Source organism: Passer domesticus, chromosome 1 (genome assembly GCF_036417665.1).
Source record: "Passer domesticus isolate bPasDom1 chromosome 1, bPasDom1.hap1, whole genome shotgun sequence".
Taxonomy (NCBI): domain Eukaryota; kingdom Metazoa; phylum Chordata; class Aves; order Passeriformes; family Passeridae; genus Passer; species Passer domesticus.
In genome coordinates, this window is record NC_087474.1 from 16,160,250 (window position 1) to 16,187,843 (window position 27,594).

The 27,594-nt window shown below is 40.7% G+C and overlaps 1 protein-coding gene and 1 long non-coding RNA gene across 3 annotated transcripts in view; both read right to left on the reverse strand.

Moving 5' to 3' along the window:
- Window positions 1-27,594, reverse strand: part of GPR158 (G protein-coupled receptor 158) — a 186,352-nt gene that overhangs the window by 21,213 nt on the left and 137,545 nt on the right. For both annotated transcript variants that reach the window (XM_064407624.1, XM_064407615.1), the window contains exon 7: window positions 2,414-2,652. In XM_064407624.1, the coding sequence (XP_064263694.1) occupies window positions 2,414-2,652 (239 nt within the window). The remainder of the gene's footprint in view (window positions 1-2,413; window positions 2,653-27,594) is intronic.
- On the reverse strand, window positions 12,493-27,063 carry LOC135293458 (uncharacterized). The gene is made up of 4 exons (XR_010355580.1): window positions 26,850-27,063; window positions 24,130-24,285; window positions 14,044-14,141; window positions 12,493-13,843 (listed from the first exon to the last, which is right to left on the reverse strand). It is a non-coding gene; the product is annotated as an uncharacterized LOC135293458 (long non-coding RNA).

Here is a 27,594-nt window from a genome sequence, read left to right on the forward strand (position 1 = left end):
AACCATTGTGTATAAGTCCCTACATCTCTCACAGAGACCATCCTCTTAGACTTAATGGAAATGTAAATATAAAACATTCACTGTAATAAAAGTCTCCGGAGATAGAGTCTAAGTAGCACGATTAGTATGGAAAATGCTTCATAAATCCCAATTCCAATAATCTCTGGTAGCATAAAGGATTCATCTCATTATGACTTTCTAGCAGAGCCTTGTTAATTCTCACTTCACTAATCTGTGACCTTGAAAATCTCCTGTCTGCATTTCAGTGAAGTGTTGACAGCCAAGTGAAATAGGGAAGTACTCCAGCAAGGGCTACAAGTGACAGAATATATTGCAAAACACTCACTAGATTTATATAAAATAATGTGCCTGAAAAATTTAAATAAAATAACAAGTCTTTAATCAATTGCCATCCACCATTTTTATTTTAGCATTTGAAATCAAATAGCAGAATCTATCAATTAATTTATTACATATTATATTTTTGCAAGGCTGTGTTTTATTCCTAACATAGGAATAAAAGGAATTCTGTGTTAAAGATATTACTTCTGACACATTTCTGAGATGAAGTAACTAAGTTTGGGACTAGTTCCTATTGACTGTAAGCTTTCGAGGCTGCTATTAACAATAAAAATCTTGAAGTCACATGCAGACACACACACATATAAATAAGTAAGTAAATAAATAAATAAATAAATTAATTAATTAATTAATTAATACAGACCACACATGTTACTACAGTCTTGTAGGTGCACATCTCTTGGTACCACTAATATGATTGCACAGTTTACTGAAGAGTTGCATAATTCTCTTTATGAGGCAGTGTGGGTAAGAAGACAAAATGACTGAACAAAAGAAATTCTGCCCTATTTTCCAGGCTCGAGAGCTCACTTTGCTTCTACTATCCCTGAGTGTATTTTGAAAAACATTAAAAACTCTTCTAAATGTAAATATACCTTAAAAAACAATCCTTACTTTTTTCAAAGCTTGGCAGACAGCAACTTAGGTAATTTTTTGCCAAAATAGATAATTGATCAGAATTAGGTATTAAGATCTGAATTGTTAATCACTACATCACCAGAATTATAAAACCCAGAGACTAAAAATATTTGTTGCCATTATTCAAAAAACCCCACTATCACAATATTAATAAAACTACACTGTCAAATACACCAAAATTTTGATCCAAAATGGGTTAGTGCAGATGACATCATGATGACAGCATTTTTGTTAATTTTACAACATCTCTGCCAATACTACTATTCCATTACTGCAAAGCACACCCTCCAAAAGGATCCAAATTGAGATGCATTTCAAAACATGCTCCTTTCTACGCTTCTCTGCATGGTCTACAGTGAGCATATTGCCAGGTGGGGTACCCCTGTGCCTGACTGCCTCTGAGATCTTACAGAAAGGAGAGGGAAGCAGAGCACAGGGGCACCTTGGAGCCGTGGAAGCTCCTCTGTGAAGCTGGCAGCAGTGTTTTGTCATACACTGACCTTCTGCATGACAGTCTGAGAGAAAACACTTCTGTCCATTTCAGCTGCACTCTCATGTGGAAAAGCCACCATTACCTCTCTCTAATCCTCAGTAGCAGGGGTCTGTCAGCAGGATGTCCATGGGAGAAACAGAGAAAGGGCAGAAAAGTAGGAATTTATTTCAGATTTCAAAACACTGAAGTATTTGAGACAGTGGGTGGCTAGCCTGGGCTGTACAGGCAACACTGGCTCTAGGTGGAAGCACTGCGTGGGAGAAAGCACATCACACTGTTTAGCTGAACCCTGGCACAGGAAACCCACTGCTTCTTACAGAGTTAAGGAAACAAAAACTAATCCTTTCTCTGCTTTATATGACTTCTGCAGGGCGTCATTTTTAGCTCCTGTGCCTATTCCATGCACTGAAAGCACATCTAACAAATACATCAAATTGGCACGTTTGAGGTTCATTTCCTGTTCCCTGTACTTTGATACCAATTTCTGCAAGGTTATGAATGAGTGGTGGTGGAAGTTCTTTCCCTCCTCACACAAGAACTCTGCCCAGTACTGTGGTGCAAAATCAAAAAGCCTTCATTAAACTAGTCACAATTTCTCACTTCAATAGTAGAAGAGCCACTGAAGAGCTCCAATAGTAGAAGAGCTACTTCTTCCTTCTGCCTTCAAAGATGAAATTACTTAAGCACACATCACTTTGTTGCTACAATCCAAGTTACAAACCTTTGAAAGTCATAGAAGTGTCAGCATATTTTGTTTTACTTCTCAGCCCATTTAAAAACCCTATATGCTGATATTTTACTGCTGTAGTTCTTACATATTAGGCAGTCTGACAAAACTTTAAGATATTCTAAAAGAAGAAGAATTAAAAGGCAACCAAACTTTATTATAGAAATTAAAGATAAGCTAGAAAATTAACATACCAACAGCCATCATGTAATCCCAGCGGTCTATGAGGCACATATTGAAGATCAGGTGGTCAGATGTTTGCCCTTGACCAATGAGTGGAATGTTTCTCTCCAAATTTTGGGTTATTGCAGAAGTCCAGCCAATGAGAAACCAAAAGACCACCAGAAGAATAACAGACAGCATCCTCATCACTCTCCCACCTGTCATATATGGAATACGCTGAGCCGTTCGGGACAGGAATACCTTCAAAACCCTGAAAAATTCAGACAGTGCAGAATTGAGAAGAGCATTATAGTGTCACAGGAATTAGACTTTCATTTTATTTCCGTACCAGATTATTTAAAAAACAAATCAACAGTCTTTCCTCTGACAGTATGTAAAAGAATGAAGTTTGGAACGTTATTACTTTCATATTAATCATATTTAAATGGAACTGATTGCTGCCCAGAGAGTGTTACATAGCAATAATAGAAAATATTAGCTATGCTTATGTTAGAGACACACATTTACAGGCTGTCTTGTCAAGCTGTTTTGTACATTCCATCTCCCAGTGGAAGACTTCTGTCTTTGAAAGATGAAAGGTCATTTCCATAAACCAGCAACTATGTATGTGAAACTTTATTCTGTTTTGATGCTGTCTGCTCATCCCCAATCCTGCTATTTCCGGAGAACAAATTAACACTTCTTAGATTTTTTTTTTTCCCACTGAGTTTGATGCTGCTGAGACAATAATCTACATCACAGAAATAACTATGGAAGGCACTTTGCTAATTAAATGGGGTTTGATTTATTTAGAGGCAACAACATGTTTTTTGAGCTAGGACAGAACCAACATAAGAAAAGCCACACCACACATCAAGCACTTATACCACACAACAGCTATTGAACACATAACACTTTAAAAATAATTGCATTTATTATCAGGATAAATTTACTCCCACAAGAGCTGTTCAAGGAAATAGCACCTGCATTTTCTATCCATCACCACCTGCTAATGCAGAAAAAGTTCCTCCTAGCAGCATGAGAACACCACATTTGAGGAAATCCCCTTGGGAAGAAGGAGCAGTTTGATTCTTCATGTAGCACAAAATATCTCTGTGCTGCCTGCACCATGGGATCTGTCAGAAGCCTCTTCTGGGAGCACTGCAGTGCTCCTGCCTTGGCCCTGCTAAGCTGACATGGATGAGCTCTGAGGAAAGGCTATCATGGAAGTTTTTATGTACCCAGAGCATTAGAAGCAGATGGGCTGAAGTTTAAAGGCTGTTTTAGACACTGGGGTGAGGAGTCTTTCAAAGTGAAGAGTTCAACTGTTCCAGTGGCTCCTGACTCCTGAGAATGAGCATGACCAGTCTTGATACCCATGAAGAGACAAATAATCATTGAGGTTTCAGTATTGTGATGATTTTTTCTTAAAGTTGATTTTTTAAATGCCCTTGTCAGCTCTGAAATTATTTCAGTGTACCAAGCATCAAGTCACCACCCAAGACATTTGACAACCAGGCCTGCCTTTTCAGCAATACAAAATCACACTTCTGATTAACATTTATGCTTGTATTGTCTGAGAGAAGGCAGAAGCAGTGTTGCCTCTCAAGCAACTAATAGAGCAGTGTCTTAAAGGCAGAAGCACAAAAGGTTTTCCACATCCATAACAATGAATCAGCATTTGACTACAAACACAGCCTTCACAGTGTGCATTAGGTGAAGTCAGAGATCTGAATATGTTCAACATTATTCAGCTGTTTCCCTCCCAACAGTCACTCCACAGGGAGTCACAGTTTTTGATCTTTCCATCTTTGATAGATGTTCTGCTCTCCCTTTACAGATGCTGAGTGCCTTATGTTGGAAGCAGACTCCCAAAGACTTCATCCAGGAGAGACAGAAAACTCCATGAAGGCAAGGCAGGCTACCTCCCTCTGCATTGCTCAGCCACAGCACTACTTGTCCAGGGCAGCACTGGTGAACCCTCATTTTCCAAACACTAAATTCCTGATTTTTTCTAAAATCAGGAAGCAAAGGCTTCCCTTCTACCTGTTGTAAATGCTGGTCAATAGTTAGCTTCTCTGAAGGGAAGAAAAATTTATTATTTTTGTAATGAACTGGAATATTTCACAGCTATAATTTGTCATTTGAGAAAAATTGCATCATACATTTTTATAAATGTTGAATTATTAGAGAAATCACACAAACCAGCTGAGAACTATTAGAAACTTTTTGTATTTTGGCTCCAAAGTAAATTCTTGATGATTCTGCTGAAAGTCAACATGTGAGCCTATTTTGGGCATAATAAAGCAGAACCCATTTGATTTTTTTCATTACTAGTTCATTAACTGCTGCCTGCGAGACAGCTTTCTAAGGGAGAGGGGTGGGCTGCTGCTATATTATTTACCTAAGCACAGTGAAACAAATATTTTTCTATACAGCAGTCAAACCTCCTCCAATTTGGATCAAATCACATTTCTTTTTTTTTCTCCTCTTTTTCATAAAAATAAGCATTCCCCACCACGATAATTTCTACCTTGGACTCGTAGGCTTACATGGAAGCCAACTTTACACTTCTTTTTTCAAACATTATTTTTCTGAAAAGCTGTAAAGAAAGTTGCATTAGGTCAGTAATGTTGCAAATCTCCTTTTCAAAGGTTGTGGTATAAAAGCAGTCAAGCAGAACACAAGTTCCCAAGTTGCAATTCCCTTATTCTCCTGCCACAATGTGAATCCAAAGCCTCATTGCTCACCACCTCAGCACTGACTTACATGCTCTGTCTGCTCTCATCTTCTATGTATTATTGAACATGAGCAGAGACAACTGCCCAGGAGTTCCTCTCCCAAGGGCACATCATCTCACCAGACTGGAGGGTCACTATCTTTCCTGTACCTCTGACTCATACAATCAAAGTTCACTGTAGAAAAGTCGAATCGCTGTAGTATGAGACCAGACTGCCTCAGCAAACACTTGGTGCTTGATTACTGGTACCCTCTGTCAGAAAACAGGGCAATTGTTGATTCAAATCCCTGCCCTGATTTCCAGGTAGACAATGTTCAAGGCCCCCTTTTCCACTCAGTTCAATATCTCTACGCTGGGTCAAACTAGCTGTTGAACAAATAGAAGAGAATTCTTACAGGGAGGCAAGAAGTGGGGCTGGTGGGCTGCATTGCTGATAGGAAATCAAATATGCCCTGGGTCATCCCTGGCACTGAAGCCAACTTGCAGAGAACATACTATTATTCTCAGCATTACAATTCAGCAGGACAGAGGATGGAGTCCCAGTGCCCAGGAATGTTCTCAGATGCTACTTAATTTATGAATGTAGATGTAGCAGATTCAAGTTCCTGAGCAAATTCATGTTTAATTATGAGTATCAAGTAAGGCAAACTCCTCCTGTCCTATCTACAGCCAAATTACTGGCAGTGCTAGTCAGTGCCCTGGTAGAAGCCCAGGGGTCTGTTTGAGACATATGGTCTCTGATCTAAAACAGAAGAGAAAACTTAACCATGTTCCTCAGCATCTTCTAGCTATACTCCCACCTAAAACCACTCAGCATATACAACCCACTTTTCTGCACTGTTGTTGGATAATTGAACAATCATTTCCAGTGACATGTCATCAGCTCTGTTTACAGGCAGATCAGACAAAACAGTGCAATGTGTTTTACCTGCTTTTCTGGAAGACAGCTGCCTTCGAGCAAAGCTTTGACTCACAGACAGCTACAGCCAGGATTAAAGCTGATATGCAATAGCCATTCCCTTTACAGAGTAAACAGAAGGTGCAGTTCAGGCTGAATGAACTGCCTGGAGACCATGGCACATAAATCCCAGCTCTGCTGGCTGCACCATCAAGACTGGGGAGAATTAAGCTACGTGGTCTGAGGATTTTGTTTGGCGTGCCTGGCTCCATATAAATGGAGAAGGGGAGGGCTTGGTTGCAAACACTGAGAGCCAAGGGAAGCCCAGCAGCTGGGAAGGGAAGCGATGCTGCAAGAGGATCTGAAGCAGAGGGACAGAGCATGCTGGTTCACAGGACTGGCTGGGATCACCAGCTTGGAAACACCAAGTGAAGCACATGGCTGCTGCTGTAGTTATATCCTAGGATGCAATATGTAACTTTAGAAAATAAATAAAACCATATTAAACTTTCATGTCATATCAACAAAAGATGGTCCCCAAACTACCATGACTGCATAAATAGCAGGAACTACAGGTGAAGGATACTGCTTTCACAGCAATGACCTGGCAGTTTGTTTATTTTTTATTTCTAGCATCTGTCATTTTGTGACTCAACTGAGTCATTCTGTCAAGCTGCTCTGTTCCAGACTGGTGATTTTTGTTATGATACAAAAGCTACATCAGAAAGATAATGGGTCAAGACCTTCAGAAGTACATTGCCCTCCTACAGTGCAGGGATTATGTCTTACCTACATTTCTGGACTAACAGTGAATATGCCACTAGTTATTTTGAGTTAGTAAACTGATGTGATTCTCCTAAAAGTGAAAAGGTACCAGTGGGACATGTATGGCACCATGTCGATTACAAAAGAGTGCCTTCACTTCACACTTGACACACAGACACACAGACACACATAAATACTGGGTGCAGGTATAATCTCCACATCAGGAAACATGACTGAATAAAGAATATCAACACTTAAGGCCCAAGACCTCAGAAATCATATTTAGATAGACTCATACCATGAGTTACTGGCTCTCACTGGAAAGAATAAAACCCATATGAGAAATGAACAGCTTTCTAAACAATTTCCCAGCTGAAAGTGTCCAAATTAGTAATTGTCTGCTTCCCAAGTGATTTCTCAAGACCTCAGCACAGAACAAACTAGAAGTGCACCACTGAAGAGAATACTCTTATGGGATGATCTTTTGCTTTATTGATTCTGACCACACTGAACCTGAGCAAACCTGGACTGAGGTATGCCATGCCAGCAGCACGACCACAGCAGGGCAAGACCCGCGTCATATGCATCGTGTCCTGTCCACTGAAAATATACAACAACTAGAAAAAGAAGTTTGGACAATTATGTGGGTGTATGGATACTTCTGAGAGCCCCCATCTTGTGTGTAGCCAGCAAACTTGGCCACATATCACTGAGAGCCATCATTTTATCTCAATTCCTTCACACTATGCATGTAACATCTTACAGTATAAACAACAGGAAATCTCCCACATTTTTTATTTCAGAAAAGACTTTTGTAATAGCAAATACGTGTCAAGAACACTGTCATGAAAGATAACAAAAGCTTAGAGGAATTGACTAACCCACTCAAACGCATTGGATTTTGTAATGGGTAACAGAGCACAAGTGTGCTTGGCTTTTATGCCCAAGAAGGCCAATGATGTCCTGGGGTGCAGTAGGAAGAGCTTGGCAGCAGGTTGAGGGGGTGACCCCTCTGCTCAGCCCTGGTGAGGCCACATCAGGAGTGCTGTGTCCAGTTCTGGGCTCCTCAGTACAAGAGCCACACAGAGCTCTGGGTGAGTCCAGCTGGTGGTGGCAAAGATGACTGAGGGACTGGAGCATCTGTTTTATGAGGAAAGGCTGAGGGAGCTGGGGATGTTCAGCCTTGAGAGGAGATGACTGAGAAGGGGTCTCATCAGTGTCTGTCAGTACCTAAAGGGAGGGTGTCAGAGCATGGATCCAGGCTCTCCTGAGTAGTGCCAAGCAACAGGACAAGAGACAACAAGCAGAAACTGATGCACAGGAAGTTCTACCTGAATACAAGGAAGAAATTCTTCACTGTGCAGGTGGTCACACTCTGGAACAGGTTGCCCAGAGAGGCTGTGGAGTCTCCCTCACTGGAAATACCCAAGAACCATCTGGATGCAATCCTGTGCAATGTGCTCTGGGATGGCCCTGCTTGAGCAGGGAGGCTGGACCAGACGACCACTGTAGTCCCTTCCAACCTGAGCCATGCTGTAATTCTGTGAAGGCTGGTCTGCACACTGAGGCCACCAGTGGCATCATAGGCTTGCTCCATTGTTACAAGAAGAAGAAGAAGCAGTTCTGTTTCTAAAACATTTTCTGCAATGTTTCTGCTGCAAATACAAATTGTATTTACTTTCAAAAATGTGATTTTGAAAGTAGAATTTCCTTGACATCTTCTCTAGAGTTTTACAGTGATTTGCTACTGTGGGAAATTAATGCAATACAAATTTATAATGTATGGCTAGAATAACAAACTGTGAAGATGCATTTTACCTCAGTGCCTGGTAAAATTTACCTCTAATAAACAAAGAGACGTGTCATGACTTAATGCTAACCTACTCTGCACAGAAGTTTCCTAGATCATTTTAATGCTACACATATAAAGGTAATCCTACAGTGCTTGAATGAAAGCTCCATTTCTGCATAAACACTGACATAATTTCCTGGAGTTTGAACAGACTGAGGAAGGTGGGAGGGAAATCACATGCAGTTCAAGGAAAGGCTCTGGGTATTGGGAGGCAACAGCACAACAATAGATTTCCCACTGCAATCAGAACCACTCACTCACTCCCATGTGAGCAGCACTGGACTAACATTTTCTTTCATATTTAATAACATGGAAAAGGTCTAAAAATATTACTTGCTTTGATGAAAATTTATTCATTTGAAGTAGCTTTTGTCTGCCAACCTGTAAGTAAGCCAATCTGTAGTGAGCAAACAATGTTATTTCTTTAAATGTAGCCGAGGATTCTGACATTTTTCATGCTACGCATAGGTTTTATTTTCTCCTTTCACCTGCAAGTCTAAATTCCCACCTGGGAAAAGCTCAATTTCCTGGTGGATTATAGAACAAAAAGCTTCCTCTGCCTGCAGCCAGTTCCAAGAACTGCAGCTGGAGTCTTTTGGCAGACCAGCTGAGCTTTGCTTTTCCCCAGTGCCTCCTTGCTCCCCAGCTCACTGCCCCGCTGCCTGCGTCTGTTCCAGCTGCCTCCCAGCTCCCACTGCAGGAGATACTGAAACTTCTGCCTCTGTGTGTGTGTGTTGCTTTTTGAAGTGCTTTTGTTTATATCACAATATCATCCAGGTAGGTCTCATCAGAAATGGCCACTCCTCAACAGGATTTGCCCATCCTGAATGTGTGCTGATGGATGTATTAAGCACTGGGGATCTGAGAGGTAAGAAGGCTCAACAAGGGGACTTTCCATGTCACGTAACTAGGTTTCAGTGATGCAGACCAAGTCTCCTTATTTATTAAATCCTCATCTGCTTTGTGCTAATTATCTCTTCTAATAAACCACTTACTGCTCTAATACCCCCACGAATCCTGCTGAGATTAGCAGAAGTAGCAGAGTGCCAGTGAAACGTCTGACACTCCGCTGTCAAACTCCGGTGAGGCAGAGCTGCTACAGAGCACACTGTAAAACATTAAATAAAAAGCCCATCAGTGTGTGCCCAGACAACTAGCAGTGACATATTGCACAATGGTTAGGTTTGGAAGAGACCTTAGAGATTGAGATTATCTTTCAACCTGGTGACATGGGCAGGGACACCTTCCACTAGACCAGGTTGCTCAAAGCCCCATCCAAGCTGGCCTTTAACACTTTAATGTCTCCTCTTTGTCAACCACTTGGGCTTAAGGTTGCATCACACAGAGCTCATGACCACAGAAGCTGATGCTTAAATTTCTGAAAATCCCAGGTCCTTGGGACAGGCACAAAGCCATCTCTTTCCAAGTCTGCTATTGAATGGTTAACAGAGCCATTTCAGTACTTTCCTCCTGACAGATATGTTTAAATAACCACATCCTTCACTCAGTGAAAAATTGGGTCAGCTCCTCAGACAATTTTGCCCATAAACAAACCAATCTTGTTGAAGTGTTTCCTTCATTCAAATTTGTAGTGATTCTGTGACAAAAACTTTACTTCAGACATCCTCGAGACTCCTGCCACTAGTCATTTGGTCTAAAGATTCAGCCTATATAAAGTCTGGCTAAGTTAATTAATTCATCAGGTGTTTTTTCTCTTTTTTGCAAACTGAAAGCCATTGAGTTCTTTACCCTAATCAAAGACTTTCAGAACAGGCAGTACAAAAGATCTCAAGGTCAGTATTTATCAGGGAGCTTACACTGTGAAAACAGATGCAAGAACTGCCTCCTGGTAATCTTTTCCTACAACAGGTCAAGAACATCTTTAAGGTTTTCATTCCAAAATTTGCTTCACAGACTACTGTGGAGTTGAATGTACAAAAGGCAACTCCCCTTGTGAACCTGGCTCACGATGTTTCATTTAACAAAGACTGATGAGTAAAACCAGCTGGGATGAAAAATTCCCCTCCTTGTAAGTGCTGCTCTATCTAACACTGTTTCTCTACCACTGAAAACATTCACAGAGAATTTCAACAACCCTTCCAATTTTCAGAGGCATTTTCTAGCATCATCCATAAGATAGCTGGGCAAAACCTCATGCCAAAGCCTGTACTTTTGTTCTTAGCATAGTCATACTACAAACAGGGAAAGTCTTGAAATGGATAAAACCCAAATCCAAACCAAAGTAAATTTGAGAGTGGCTATTTATATTGATGTACACAGATCACAGTGCTAATAACACCAAGGACAGGGTTTGTTCCCCTCATGGGCCATTCACTTGAGAGCTTGACTTGATGATCCTTGTGGGTCCCTTCCAGCTCAGAATGTTCTGTGATTTTCTTTCCTTTCTTCTCCTCCTTAGGTTTACTGGCAAGCATTGTACTTCTGATCAGAGAACGATAAGTCCCACTTAAACAAGACAGTACTTTTCCAGAATTTTTAATGTGGCCAGAAAACCAAAACACCTCACTCCTTTTAAGTTAAAGATGGTAAATATTCTGGTCCATTTGCATGATGTGAAAAGTTGCTGCTTTAATAAATATGTAGCAATCCACTGCAGCTGTACTATGTTTTTCACCACTTCTATAAATGCATTAGAATAATTTATTCAGGTACTATATAAGAAGAATCTAAGGCTTTTCACTGCATCAAAAAGTAGTGAATAAAAACGTAGTGGACTTGAGTGAATTATAATTCACTCTGCTAGCAGTCATTTATTGAGGACTGAACTATATATCCATAGCATATTTACAGATCACTATACTTTGGTTTTTGAGAACAGCACTAAACAGTAGTCGGCAGCTGAAGAAAAACAATCATAATTTCACAGATAAATTATTTGTTTTCATGTTCACAGACAGATACCACATCGTTTTACCCTCTGTATTCTACTTCACTAGTGGCTAATGCGATACTGTAACTGTTAGTTTGGGTGTGCTACATGGTGGGTTTGAACAGGCTTTCACTAAAAATATCTCCTCCTTTACTTATTTTTAGTCCTAATTACATAGCAAGTTTCTACACTAAAGCACAATAAAATGAAATGTGTTGCTATGTGATCTCTTTTGTCTTATTAGCTGTTTTACCGAAGTTAAAAACTATTTAATAGTGTTCTAATAACATCATACAACTGTGCTACTGAATTTTCTAGAGCAGAATCTGAGATCCTGGAGCTTGCAGGGCAGATGTAGCTCTTCATTCCACCAAGGCTGGCAGTTCATTGCTGACATCCCCGGGACCCCATTAATGCACAGACCAGTGCAGGGGTTTGCATGCTCTCTCCATCCCCAGCAAGGAGGAGCTTCCCAGCCCTGCTCTGAAGGAACAGGTACATTGATTTACAAGATCTAACCACAGAGTCTCTGGGTTTGGATTTGTCATCACAGAAGCTTCAGTAACCTAGTGATTTTTTTGAACATTCCATTTGCAGGAGATGAAAAGCAGGAAAACGGATTTCTCCTTGGAAGTCAGATTCTGTTTTCTTTATAATATTTCTCATGATTATGAGATTTTCTCGTGGATCTTCAAATTTTGTGTGATGTCTGGCATTATTTATATTTGTAAGACATTAAAGATGCAAATTTTTAAGAAACAATGGGGTGAGTAGACTTCTCTGATGAAAGTGCTGTTTTTCTATCTACAGACTGCTGAGCAAGCTCAGATCTGGGGGACAGCAGCAGGTAACAGCAGGAGCCCTGGAGCAGATGCAGGAATCTGGAAACAAAATTCCAATAGAAACAGAGAAGATTGTGGACAATTTTATGCAATTTCAGAATTCAAGAATCTGGATAAAATCAATGCCACCCTGCAAGAGCATGGCACACGAATCAAGAATTAGGCACAAGCACTGCTGCTTCTGGTCTGCTGCATCTCATTGCTTTGAGGTTTTCTATTATAAAAATAAGTCACCTGATTGACTCACCAATCACATTTTCTGAGTTTTCTCTTTGTCTTTTCGGGGGAGGATTCTGCAGGAGCAGCTGCACACAGTGCAAAGGTGTCACTGACTGTGGATCCAGCTGCATTTCCAGAGGATGTTCAAGAGAAGTATTTTTCAAAATAAACTGGCTTAAGTATACTGCATTGAAAAAAAATCCAGTAAAAAGCAGGAGACTAGGAAAAGAATTGTATCTGTAAAGCACTGACTAGAGCTCCATACACAAAATCTTTTTGCACTAAACTGCCTCCTCACAGATTTAGTTGCAAGCATTTACTTCCTTTGCTGCTGTGCAATGTGGTTCTTACACACTACTTTAAAACGGCAATTCATTATTAAAGATGCAGGAAGCAAACATCAGCAGTCAAAGGGACAGGAGCCTGTCCTGTCTTTATACACTGCAACAAGCCACCATTTTTATGCCCTTATATCTTTTGGAGTGTGTTTTTGTCCTTTCACTTGTCAGAGTGTTTCAGTGCTGGAAGTTACTGTGAACTGGCTAAATTGCTTCCATTTTGAATGACCAGAAGCATGTACATCTTTACATATCCAAATGAAGCCATCTAAATGTTCACTTTTTAACACATAATCCCCCTAATCTTATCACTTCATTGATAATCATAAATATGCATTTCTTTTGAACCATGAGGACAGAGGAAGAGGATACACTGAAAGGTCCAGTCTTTGATGAGTTATGTTCTCTCTTAGATACTTTCATTGCATGTCAGATAATGAAACAGCTCACATGTAGCAGAAAGAACTTGTCTTGACTATTCTACTTCCTTTAGGTGTGAGAAAGAGTAATAATCACACCCACTGGATACACTCCTTCCCTCAGACCCACAGTGCAGACTGCTGTACTTAGCAGAGCTCAGAAGAGGTGCTGGATTGCCAACACCCTTATTATGTGATGCTAAATTGACAGGAGTTAATGAAATGTGCTACAGAAAGACACGTAACTGCATTATTTAGTTATAATATTTTTTGCTAGTTTTGTGCCCATTTTAATAAAACAAATGTTTGCCAATTTATAATGTGATTGACAGGCAGCAGTGTTTTGTATCAACTCTACTTTAAAATAAGCTCTTTATCAGCACTGTGTTCTCCTTTCACTTGTGGAATAAATATTAACTTTATCTCGTGGTTGTGCTTGCAGGTCTCATGGCTAAGGCCTTCATGGATATTTGAAAGGCAAGTTTATTCTTCAGCTGACCTGCAAAAGATAAGATTCAAACTACTTTTATAACAGATAAAGTCAGGAACACTTCCACCTCTCACAAGATACAGCAGTGTCAACACCAATAGAAATAGAAACCATAAACTATGTTAACTTCATTGAATAAAATTTCCACGTTATAAAATATTCTTATTATTAAAATATTCCTCTGTAAATGTGCACCTGGAGTAGCTTACACAGAATGGAGTGAAAATGCTGGCAAGGGTATTAAAGCTCATCAGGCATCTGGGGAGTTACTGCATCTCTGGTTCACTAACTCACAGGATAGCCAAGGCTGGAAGAGAGAAATTGAGAAATTCTCTGACACAACCCTGATCCAAGCCAGATCAATGAGAGCAGGTTACTGAGCACCTTGTGCATTTGGGGTGGGAGTTAACAGACTATGTCAAGCATCGCCTATAGAGGGGAAAGCAAGAGACCAGCTGCTGGCATGGAGAGCAGTGACCTCTGTAGAACAGAAAGTCTAACATGAAGTTAAATAGCAAAGGCTTCCACAGAAGCTTCATGTCTTTCACTGCAAGTTCCAGGCTGTCAGGAGATACTTAACATGAGGGAACAGCATCATATAAAAATATGCCTCTAATCTGTCAATACGGAGGTGCAGATATGGCTATTAGAGGCTGCAGTACTCTTACAGACCTCCCCTTGCTTTCCTAGTCATCTTATTTTGCATTCTCCACTCTCAAAAGCAACACAACAATGGTTCCAAGCCTTCATTACTCCAAACCCCTGTCTCTTCTTCTAAATACAGATGATGCAGAGGACAAACAGATTTTAGACAGACATGACAGTCACATGAATTCCCTGACAAATTGCCCAACTTGTTTCCTTCACAAAGAAATTTAGAAAAAAAATTTATAGTAAAGGTAAGCAGACCAAAATAGAATTTGTTTGGTACTTTAGTATGCCAAATACCTCTCCTGATGGAAGAACAAATGCCTGTGTAAGACAGTGAACATCAGTATGTGCAACAGTTTTTCAGCTAAAGCAGAAAGCAAATTCTGGTCAGAACAAGATCAAAAACAGAAGAAAGAGAAGAATGCATTTCTTCAGTTTATAATACCATAGTAACAAGACAAATAACTAGAGAATCCAGCAGTCAAAAAGCCCCAGTTGTATTAAACTGACACCTGATAAAATGCATCCCTATGGATTCCTGGATTAGCTTCAGCTTGACTTGTGCAAGCAGCACAGTACACAGCAGTACAAAAGAACCCTGTTTTGGCATATAAAATAAAACATACAGTTATAAGAAATTTAAAGAATAGTAACCCAGAATCATCGTACAATGTCAGCAATATCTGATAAAAATTAATTCTTTGATAAGCTTCCATGATCTCTCGCCAGGTAAATGCTCAATCAACTATGTTTACTCTCAGCATGTGTGGCAATCAGAAAAAAATGCTGATTAGGTTTATCATGAATACTTCTGAGGAAGCTACAGTTTCTTGGAAATTGGTTTCTGAATGTCTGTCTGAATTTAAAGTTTGTGAAAATAATTGAAGTTTCATGTCTTTATAATTCTGGGCAAGAACAATGCCATGAAGCAGCACATTCCAGGGGCTGACTGGCTGGAAAGCAGCTTTGCAGAGGATGACTTGGGGATCCTGGTGGACATCAAAGACAATGAGCCAGCAGTGTACCCTTGTGGCAAAGAAGGCCACCAGCCACTGGACCATACCAGGCAGAGCATGTGCAGCAAACTGAGCAGGGTGATCCTGTGCTTTCCTCACCGTGGGTGGGACCAGAGCTGCAATGCTGTGCCCAGCTCCAGACTCCCCAGTACAAGAGAGAGATGGACATCATAAAGATCAGCCCAGGGAAGGGCCACAAAGATGACTGAAGGACTTGATCACCTTGCAGAGGGGAGAAGCTGACGGCTGGGGCTGTTCAGCCTGCAGAAGAGAAGGCTCAGGGAGAAACTCACCCATGTATATAAATACCTGATGGGAGGGAGCAAAGATGATTGAGCCAGACACTTCTGGCCTCCACATAAGAGGCCATGGGCACAAACTGAAATCCTGGAAAATCCTTCTACATGTAAGAAAAATCTTGGAGAAATTCAGAATCTGATTGCACATGGCTCAGAGCATTCTGATCTGCCTGAGCCTGCTCTGAGCAGGCGAGTTGGACTCTATGATCTCTAGAAGTCCTTCCCAACCTCAGCTTTTCTGTGACTCTGGATACTACATTTTCTTGGTATGCTTTCTGTAACAAGCTTTTTTATCAGACCTTAAATCTTAAAATTTAATATGCTTTAGAACTGTATTAGTACTTAAAACTCAGCAGTAGAAGCTCTTTTGTATAACTTGTATAACTTATTCTATGATGATCTTCTGAGCTTTGACTGAACATTTTACAAAGCATCACAAATTATGCTCTCAGGGGCCCACTAAAGTACACACTTTCACTTTTATTTTCAAATTTATTACTATACAGCACTGTCACCCATTCTAATGAAGAGGGAAATGAAATTACTCAGACTCCTCTGCATGGTTACATACATCCCTGCAACATACAACTTCAATAAATAAATGAAACATTCTCTTTGTCATTCTGCAATAAAATACTCAAGTTAAAAAAAACAACTGCAAGAAATACTGACTCTCATCTTCTGTGTTTTGTCTCACAGAGGAAGAAATAGCATCATCTGACATGCTGAATTCCACGAACTGTTGTTTTCTGTTTTCACCATAAAATAATGAAAAAACTTATAATTTAAATTGCAGTAGAAGGTTTAGTTGTCAACAAAAACAAGAATAATGAGAGCTAATCTAAATGCCACAATTTTCAGGACAAAAGAGCAACAGCTGATTGCTATGAGATAGATAAAACACTCCTGTATTCTCACCGAAATCAAATGTAAAAGATGTAAAAAATACAGACACAGGCAATCTACCCACAGGGAGTCTAGAGTAATGAGACCCTACTGCCAACAACATGGACTGAACAGAATGGGAGTAAAATGCAATAAGCTTGAAACTCCATAGTATCTGCAAAGATAATAAGGGCAGAGTCCCATCTTTCCTTTGTGGTCACATACACATTAGAAGTGTTGATAGCCAAGCTGTTTTTTAGAGAGTAGTTGTTTAAAAATAAATATTGCAATTAGAGAGACATCACATAGTGCTAAGAAATGCAGTGGCAATGACCTTGCTTCAGAACAAATAACCCAAGGAAGAAAACAGGGGGCAAATGGGGGGAATTAATGAGACTCCTTTTGAATTAATAGTCAGACATTGACTCCAATTCAGACCTGGTGACATCCACACAACAGAAGAAACAGATTTGGACTCTTGAATATAACAAACAGCTTAAATGTGGTGTTTCATGAAGCATGAAGATGAAAATAAAACAAACAAGCCTGGTCTAACTGAGCATGGAGACAAAAAGGAATAGAACACACACTTTGTTTTCACTGAAAATAGTCTTGATACATAATTTGGTTTCTGTATCCTATCTGATAAGTCTTGCAAATGACTTCGATGCCTCTGACTTTTCATGCTAATGATGCATGATGACAGAGCTGAGGCTGTCCAGGGCAGGGCGTGCTGCCAGCTCTTCACCCACCCCAGCCTGGCAGGGCTGATCCAGGCTGCAAGCCCGGGAAACAGCTAAGCTTCAATGCTCACTGCATTCTGAGAAGACAGCTACAAAACCTGTCTCGCTGGTTTTGATTTCCAGTATCTTTCAGGGTACTCAGTTTTGCTGTGCTTGACAGTCTTGTGTTTATTCCAGAAACTGATGAGCCCATCCAGGAAACCCTTCTGGGATTTGGGATAAATAGTATTGTTTGGGTTTGCAGAATGACCTTTGTCAGTGACTTTACTATGTCACTGTCACTATGCTTCTAGTAAAGAGGTGCAGAAAACAACTACACAGTCCACTGACTTGATTCATAAATATCACCTTTTTTCTTACAAAAAAAGCCTCACAGCTGAAGTCTTAAGGGCTTTGGGTTGGGCGTTTTGTTTGGTTCTGCCTGTGCACTCTGGCTGGACAGGACAGGACAGGACATTCTGGCTGCCCTGTGACTCTGTTCAAGAAGGTGTCAGCTGAGGGGATCTGCATCTTTGGGAAGGTGTGGCAGAGAGCTGCTGCAGCTGGTGGCTGTGCCTCTCCTGCCACACAACACTGGGTTGTGCCCACTGGGTAAAGCAGACTTTGGCTCTGAATGATTTCTGAACACTGCAGAAGGAAAACAAACAAAATGGAGACAACTCCCAGTTCTCTGTGGCCAATCTACCTTTCTGAGCTCAAGCAGCAGGTTAGATGCTTCACAGTGCCTGGAGTGAAACCCAAGCAAGCTGTGCATGTGCAAGCAGGAGCACTGAGGTGTGGGCAGCAGGCACTGACAGTGGCAGCAAGCTAAGGAACTGCTGCACTGACATTTCAAAGTGTAGGACTTCCTTCACAAGAGTGGTATTTCAAACAGCCAGCCCAAAGGAGGAGGGAACAAGAGAGTTTGTAATGCACCTATGAGAAAGAATTGGTCTTGTCATTTGAGGTGGACAAACTGAGCAACAGACCTCGTTGTGGCTGACATCCAATTGAAAAAAATTCAGAAAAGGATTACTGGGATCCCAGAATTAGCCATTCAAACAGCCACTAGAATTTGTCTATCAATTAAATTACCCAAACAGAACTTGGGATCAGAAGACCTCTGGGGCAAAAAGGCATGTGAAAAAATCTACAATAAACACTGTACTGTACCTGATGGTGCTAGACAAGACATCTATATTCTTGAAGCACCAGTCATAGTGTTTCAAGAAAAAGATGCCTTACCTAGAGCTATGCCTGTCTGAAGAAAGACTGAGGAGTGACACAAGCCTGCCTGCTCTTACACTCTGCACAGGACTAAACCAGCAATGCTGCTGGCTCCACAGGAGTGATGAATGAACCAACAAAGTATCATAAGATTAAACTTAAGGTGATCTAGGGCTCTCAAGTCAAAATGGTAGCTGAAATAATGCCTAGAGCTCAAAGTAAATGCACAGCTAATGTAAAATAAGTGTCGTTTCAGAGTTAATTAGTGATCAAACATCCTGTAAGCTGGCAAGTTAAATACACATATAGATAAATAGATAATTGGATATTACTCAATCTCTAGCTTTTACCAAAAAAAAACATGTATGAATTAAGAGGACAATGACATGTCTCCTTCTTGGTTTTGCACAGCTTTGGAGAGGCAAGGAACAAAGAACTGAGGAACATCCTGGCAGAACACAGCACATTCATAGGAGTCCAAATGACCTATAGTTTCATGGTGATTTATGCTGCTTGCCACAGGGCAACAGCTTCAGCGGAGAGAATCACTTGGTGCTCTGACAAACAAGCAAGGAAGTAGGTAGCTCTGGTTCTTCAGAAGGGAAATAAAGACAACTAAATGTGCAACCCAGACTCTGTAAAGCTAAATACAAATACCAATTTGAAAGAAATATTTGGGTGCCTTAACAAGGGAAAACCTGGAGGACGTGGACTAAGTCAATAATAAGGCAACTGTGCAATACATTTATCTTCAAGAGACATTTGGGGTATGGCACAGAAAGGCTGTATTAGCAAAAAAACACACCAGTATCAGGACTGGAAGCACCATCCCTATGTTAGTGAGATGCACAACTCAGCTATTTGTTAAGAGTTAGGTTTTTTCTTCAGTTTGGTCACAAGTTGTGCCAAGGGAGGTTTAGATTGAATAATAGGAAAAATGTCTTCCTGGAAAGGATTGTCAGACATTTAAACAGGCTGCCCAGGGAAGTGGTTGAGTCATCCACCCTGGAGGTATTTAAAAGATGTGTAAGTGTGGTGTGAAGGAACACAGTTTAGTGGTGATCCTGCCAGTGTTAAGTTTATGGTTGGTCTCAATGATCTTAAAGATATTTTTCAACCTAAATGATTCTATGATTCTGTGTTTGTCACACTGCTGCAGGTTTCTATGGCTTTTAGGTACCCACACAATGTTGTATCTTGTGGAAAAAAAATCAAGTGATAGCATTTATTTGGGTAGACCTGCCCCATGCTTCTATGCATGGCACATATTCACATTCTCCTTTGGGCAGAACAGTTTATCTTTGGCAAAACAAAATTTTCAGCCAGAAACATAAAAGCCATTTGTTAGCACAGAAACCATTCAGGAAGATTCCAGGGCAGTTGAATCTCTGATGAGACCTAAGAGTTCTGAGCAAAGATAAACAAATACCAAAATGCCACATGAGAGCAACAGTAAGCACAGAAACAAAGTTCAAAGATGAGTATAAATAATCAGTGGGCATCACCATCATGTTTGCCACCCAAATTAAAAAGAGCATGAAAACACAAAGAATGGTCAGCACGGATTTTGTACCTTGCTCACATCTGTGGTCCTGATGGTGCAGCTGCGCAGCACACGTGAGTGCAAATCTCAATAAATAATGCAAAAACCAGTAGGAGTTTGTTGATTGGGCTTCCAGACCTGAGGCAACATCTTAGGAAGCAAACAAACTGAGCACTAACCAGTATTCCAGAGGAGCACTGACAAAATCTCATTACAAGAGACTGAGCCAGAGACAAAAGTGGACATTACTTAGTACATGTTCTGGCAAACTACATTTTCATACATTCATACATGGCAAACCAGTCAATGACTCTTTTTCCTGGGTACAACAGTGTCATGGTTTGCCAATCAACAAAAATGGGCTTTTACTCCTCACAGGCCAGTGGTAGCTGACACTCACCAGAAGCCATCAATTCCTACTTTAACACAAGTTTGACATTCACAACCTACAAGGATCCCAGAGCAACACACAGGCCATTTTTTCAAGTAGCAAAGAATCATTTGCAAATTGAATAGAAACTTAGAATTGAGACTTGGTCATTGCAGCCACATTCTCCAAAGCATTTGAAAAAGTACAGAGGAGCAAAGTCCGGAGCTGGATTATGTTAATCCGATTTAAAAGAAAAAAAAAGTCTGTCCAGTCTAAGATAGAAGGCAGACTTATTGCTGAGGCAAGATCCTGCATAAAGCAATTAAGGCTTTTACTAGGGGATGGCTGGGACTGTGTCATTCCAGCTCTTTTATCAGTTTCAAGACTCTCAGCACTATATGGAGTTTTGTTCAAAGCCAACAAGAAAGTGATTTCTGAGGTGCTAGAGAATTACCTCAGGAATATATGATGATCATTTACAGACTGAAGGAAATCATAGGGGAGCTAGAAAACACATGGCTTAAGAAAAATAATTTAAAATATTAAGTTTTAGTACATAACTTCACAAAACAGTAGCATGTAAAAAGTTCTAAAAACTTGTCACATGGAAAAACTAGAAAAGCAAGTCAAGGAGAAGAACAGATCTGCAAAAATGTGCCCATAGATTTGATTGCAACATCTGGAATGAAATAGTTCACAGATTTTTAGCATTGTTTCAGTAAGACAATGGTACCACACATGCTTACACATACCAACTTTCTTATTACTAGCCCTGGTGAAATGCCACAATACCTTCTGACATTCCTCTTTGTTTAGAGGCCATGAATTTATGTAGTTTGAACTGAAGTATGATTTCAGACATATAATGCCTATTTGCATTATTCACAAGTGAACAGTAGAAAACAATATCAAAGAAATGCTGAAAAACATCCATGACAAAGGCCCTGATCCACATACAGCAACAAGGCAGAACCAGTGAATCCCTGGTTGCCAATGCCTGACATTTTTTAGAACAGAATGATGAAAATAAGAATACGTGCACTGGTGAGGACTGATACCAGTCAGAGAGGCTTAATGGTTGTATAAGAAGGCAGGCAAGGAGAAACAAAAAGCTTGGTAAGATTTGTGGTTCCAAGAGTGGCTGCACTTCCCAACAACTCATTTCAAGACAGAGCTTGAGGCACAGCCTGCCGAGAGCAGGGACCTCCCCACCAGCAGCCCTGCACTCACACAAAACTGTAACCTCCCCTAGGCACACCTGGGAGGAACGGAGCATCTCCCCAAAAGCCCAGCACGGGAGAGAAGGAATTTTTGCTCAAGAAGATCTCAGAAGAAGAACATACATCACTGCAGCAGAGTCAAGAGCAGAACATGGCTCCCCCAGGACAGCTGTGTTGCCCTGAACCACCAGAGCACAGCACTGCTGATGGCTGGCAAGAGACTCAGAGACCCCTGAGTAATGGAGCTCAGCATTAGAACTCCCAGCCAACTTAATTCACACAGTGGAAATAGGCACTCAAAATTTTACACTAATTGTTAACAGCTAGGATTTTTAGATTTGCCAGAAACAGAGGCTTCAGCTTAAACTATATACAGTAAATGCAAGTGTGAACAGAGGCTCACAGTATGCACACAAAGGAGGTAGAAGTCAAGAACATCCAAAACTTGTCCTGTGCTGTAATACTCTACAGCAGAAAAACAGTTTTAATTTTTAATACAATTTTTTTGGTAGTGAATATTAAGTGACAATGTTACAGATCAGTTCTAAAAGGAACAGCTTAATACTTACAACTGAATTAATACTGAAACTTTCTACAGGACCTACTCTGTATGCATTCCCAAGCTTCAAGCAGTTAAGTCAGCATTATCTTGGTCTTTCCAGCTCAGATCATGGATCCAATATATTGTGTGTAAAAGTCTTACAGCATCTTGTGCCTCTTTCAGAAAATCATCTATGAGGATTACTCACCAGTGTGCAGAGCAGTACAATGCTAAATGAGGAAAATGAGCTTTACCCCTCTGTATGTTACAGCAGAGCAACACATCATTTTATGTCACCAGCGGTTGGTTACCACTGATCAGATACTCAATCCTTCAAGAACATAATGGTAATTTTTTTTTTCATTCTCCATGGAAATCCAGAAAAGAGCAACTAATATGTGAGAATATTTGGTCCAGGGAGTGGTACCAAATATTGGTACCACTGGTGGTACAAGTGGTTCCCCAGTACTTAAGATCTACATTAGAGTAAGTGATCAGGAATAATGAAAGTCAAAGCAGCTGGTACATTCCAACAAACAGTACCACTATCTGTCATTTCAGTCTATAAATATGCTTCATATCCTAGTAGATCTATACTAGAAAGAATATTTAAATATAGTTTTTATTGCATGTTTGTAAAACAAAGGCCAGGTATTGGACTAACCACTAAATTATACACCTTGATCAGTTGTATAACACACACCATTACACTTTTCTATTGAAATTCCTGTCATTTGTAGTAGTACTTAACTACATAATCTTCCAAGAGAGGAATCAGTCTAGAACTGAAAGCAGCACAAAAAATTTCTCATTGCTCCTCTAATCTATTTGGATTTTTCAGTAGCTAAACACCCTTCTGAGAAAAATGTATGCCAGATTGCTCATTTGAATTTCTCTGGCTCTGGCTTCCAGCTACCAGTTCTTATTAAACCTCAGTCCAATAGATTAAAGAGTCCTTTGTGACTACTTTTCCTCTCCCTGCTCATTTATACACCACAGAAGTTATCTCTCAATCTTCTTGTGGATCTAAAAACCAGATTAGCTTCCACAGTACCAAGAATTTTTCCAGCCCTCAAATACTTTCTGAACCACAACCACCTATTGTGTGTCTCCTTTAAAAATGAATCTCAAGAATAGAACACGCTGCATTTATATGAATTTCAAAGATGTTGCCTCCTGTTGTAAAATCAATTCCCTACTGATTAACCTCCTATTCTCCATAACTTTTTGTCTTTAAATAGTTCCTAGTTATAATTTCCCCTTTGGCTGCACTCAGATGCATCTCTCTGACTGAGACAATAGCACCATGGACATGGACATGGCAGAGATGTTTAAAGCTTTCATTGTCTCAGTCTGCAGCACTGATGATGGGCCAAGAGGGTCCCAGTGCCCTGAGCTGCAGAACCATGGCTGTGAGAATGAAAAACTCCCAGCTGACTCTGAACTTCTACAGGATCTGCTGTTCCAGCTGGATCCCTCTAAGTCTATGGGGCCTGATGGGATTCATCCAAGAACACTCAAAGAGCTGGATGATTCATTGCAAGGCCTCTTGTAATGCTTTTTGAGCAGGCTTAGGAATCTGGGGGATCCCAGCTGATTGGAAGATGGCTAAGGTTGTCTCACTGTCCCAAAAGGGATGATACTAGAAACTACAGGACTTTTAGTATCTCCTCAGTGACTGGTAGAATTCAGGAGATTATTCTGCAAGTTACTGAAAGCCACCTGAAGGACAACATGGTCAAGGGTCAGAGCCAACATGGATTCACAAGGGGAAAATCCTGCTTGTCAAACTTAATTTCTTTTTATGAAAAGGTAACTCACCTAGTTGACCAAGGAAAGCCAGTTGATATAATCTTTCTGGACTTCACCAAAGTTTTCAATGCTGTCTCTCACAGTACCCTTCTGCACAAGATGTCCAGCTCACAGCTGGATAAACACATCATGTGATGGGTGAGCAGCTGGCTCATGGGTCAGAAACTGAGAGGAGACATCATTACAACTTCCCCACGAGGGGAAGAGGAGGGGCAGAACTGATCTGTTCACTGTGGTGACTAGAGACAGGATCCAAGGAAATAGCCTGTGTTTGTGTCTGGGAGGTTTAGACTGGATATTAGGAAAACTTTCTTTACCCAGAGGGTGGCTGGGCACTGGAACAGGCTCCCCAGGCCAGTGGTCATGGCACCAAGCCTGTCTAAGTTCAAAAAGGGTTTGGACAATACTTCAGGCTCATGGTGGGATTCCTGGTACTGTCCTGTGCAGGGCAGGAGTTGGATTTAGATGAATCTTGTGGATCCCTTCCAACTCAAGATATTCTATGATTCTAGTAAAAAATACTTTTCATTATAGACTTGCTGAAACAGAATTTACTATTTCACCAAGCTTCATTACCCACAAATTTTGTGAGTAATCGTTTTGTTCTTGGTTATTCACTGCAACTGAAAATGCTAAATGGTATCAGGCTTACTGCTCATCTTTCACAGAAGCCCACCAGAAGCCTCCTCTCCAGTCATGGTTTTTCACTGACAATCAGTGGATGTGATCTGCAAATCTGTGCTTCCACTGTGATCAGCCTGTCTGTGAGTCACATCCTTCACTCCCTCATCCTGCTCCTCCACAAATAGCTTTTTCCAGTACTGCAGTGTAATGCCTGGTTTTTCTTTTATGCAATAATCCCACCCAGCAAAGATACCTAGTTCCACTGACCAATTCCATCCTTCCCATAATAAGAAAAACCAGTCTGTGGAGCTATTATTACTGGCATTGCAAATGCATGCACAAATGCACATCTGCATGGAAGGTATTGCCTCACAGCACAAAGTTTTTCTACCTGAGGGAAAAACCCTGGACTTGGGTATCCTTGGAAAGAACAGGTTCCAGTTCCAGCTCTGAAGCCCTTCTGCTGTCATGTTAACCTGATGTGCAAAATCAGTCCTTTCTCACAATATCTGCCAGGGTGCTCTTGCATGCCATCAAAAGACATCTGAGAGGTCTTGTGATACCTGTGGATCATTACAAGGTACCTTCCAACCCACTGCTGGTTTCTTTCTAATCATGATAACAACATAATTGAATATTAAAACACCAGATAATTTCTTTATCTTCTCTTTGAACTTTCCTAGCCAAACTCAGTCTGCTATGATATAGCAGAATGTTTGCTACATTAACGTGATTAAAACACCAGCCCATGGAACTGAACAGCTGCATCTACAACAATTTATACAAATTAAATATTAATAGGAATATGGATGAGAATATTTTCTAGGATCCCAATGCCCTATTAATCTTAAATACATTACATGCTGCTGATTTTCTTGCTTAAGATAACATTTATTAGTCCCATTTCTACATGGTGCTCCATCAAGATTAATTCTTCACTGTGTTTTTTTAACAGCACTGCTACATTTTGCTAGTTTATACATAAGAAAGTAGATATTTTATTTAGAAATATGAAACTGAACCACTATACTGTCTAGTTAAGGCTAGTTATTGCTTGAGAATGGCAGGGATACAAAAGAACTAAATAGGATTTTAATAATGTAGGTTTTATTGAGAAAAAAAGCCACAGTGCAACAGAATGCGACTCATTTAATCTAGAAGAACTGCAACCATAAGAATTGCATCTTGAATGTGCATCATGCAAGAATGCCATATGGGGTTTACTGTCTAAATCCCTGTTTTGTTGTATACCATAAAAACAAGTAAACAAAGTAGAAAAGGTTTGCAGCAGACATGGGGCATGAATTATATTCATGAAATTAATTAATTCAGTTAAGGCATGCTAACAAGAAAACAGACTTTTCCATGACTGGTATAATTAGTGAAACTTCATTCCTTATGAACTCCTACTGTACATGCAGACACTTTTTCAGCAAGCCCAGCTTCCTCCCTCCCTAGCCTGCATCCCCCACTCTTTCATTCTGTACCCAGCCCCTAAAACCCTCATTTCTCTGCTATTTTCTCCAGCAGCCAGGCCTGAGGCACAGTGTGGGAACCACCAGCACAGTGTATCCACTGACCACCCAGGGCAGACCAGACCTCTGGTACTGTGGGTTTCAGCCTTTGCTCTGTGGGACCATGCATAAGGTCTGTTTTCTGCCCCAAAACCGTTTTTCACAAAGATTTGTAGGATTCAGTTCATACAACATCAGGTGCCAAAACATGCCACTTCTAGGGAAGAGACCGAAAAATGGTCGGAATAGTTATAGAAAGCCCTATAGTGTAAAAATCTCTACAGTTTGACCTACTCCTTTTCCTGTATTGCAAATAGACTGAAATCCTGTGAGTCAAGTTAAAGTAGTAAAAACCCAAGCAATGGGTTTTTACTGCAGTTAAAGCAGTAAAATCCCAAGCAATGGCAATTCAACAAGGCAGTATCAGACCAGAACTCTGTACACTCCATTTCTGCAACAGTAACATCTGCCTTGAAAACAATTTTTCCTCCTTTTATGTGAGGTAACAACAACTACAGAAATCACTATGGACCACATCCAGTGGCAAATTCCAACAGTGAATGCATCTGTCTAAAGGCATTTCACTCTCACCTTCCACAAGAAAAAAAGGATAATTCAACAGGAAGTAAATCCTCTACTTTTTTTGAGTGCTTAACCAACCAAACCATGAGGGCCTGAACCATTTCAAAAAACAGGGTTGTTCAACATTACAGAGGATGCTTATCTCACTTTGCTTGCCAATTTGAGTTACACAGTAACCACTCCTCCGAGACAAAACTTCTCTCTGCAGTGCTTCACCACTAGTGTCCCATTCCATGGAACCACTGGGTAGTGGCGTATTGGCACTATGGAACTGTCACCCACCAGCCCTATGACCCGTGAAATATTGGCCATGCAACAATCCAGCCATACAGGTTCCAGCTGCCACGGTACCTTCTGCCCCTTTCTGCACCACATTCCCACCAGACACTTTTAGACAAGGTCATCTGTGTCCTCTTTCCCAGCCCCAGCTGACCTAGGGGAGGTCATATATGCCATGTGTTGTGGTTAGGAATGGTATTCCCAAATTTAGTGTTCCCACTGTAAGACCCCAGACCACATGCTGCTTGCTCACTTCCTCCCACCTCCCCCTGTGGCAGGATGAAGAGAAGAAGTGTAAGCACAAAAAGGTAAAAATCACAGGATAAGAACAATTTAGCAAAACAGCAATGAAATAAGAAAAGAAACAACAAGCAATACTAAAACCAGAGTGCACAAGTTAGGCGAATGATTCACAGGCAAGTGGTCCCCATGTGCCACCCACCCTGCCCTTGGTTCCCCCTGCACATGGTGTGAG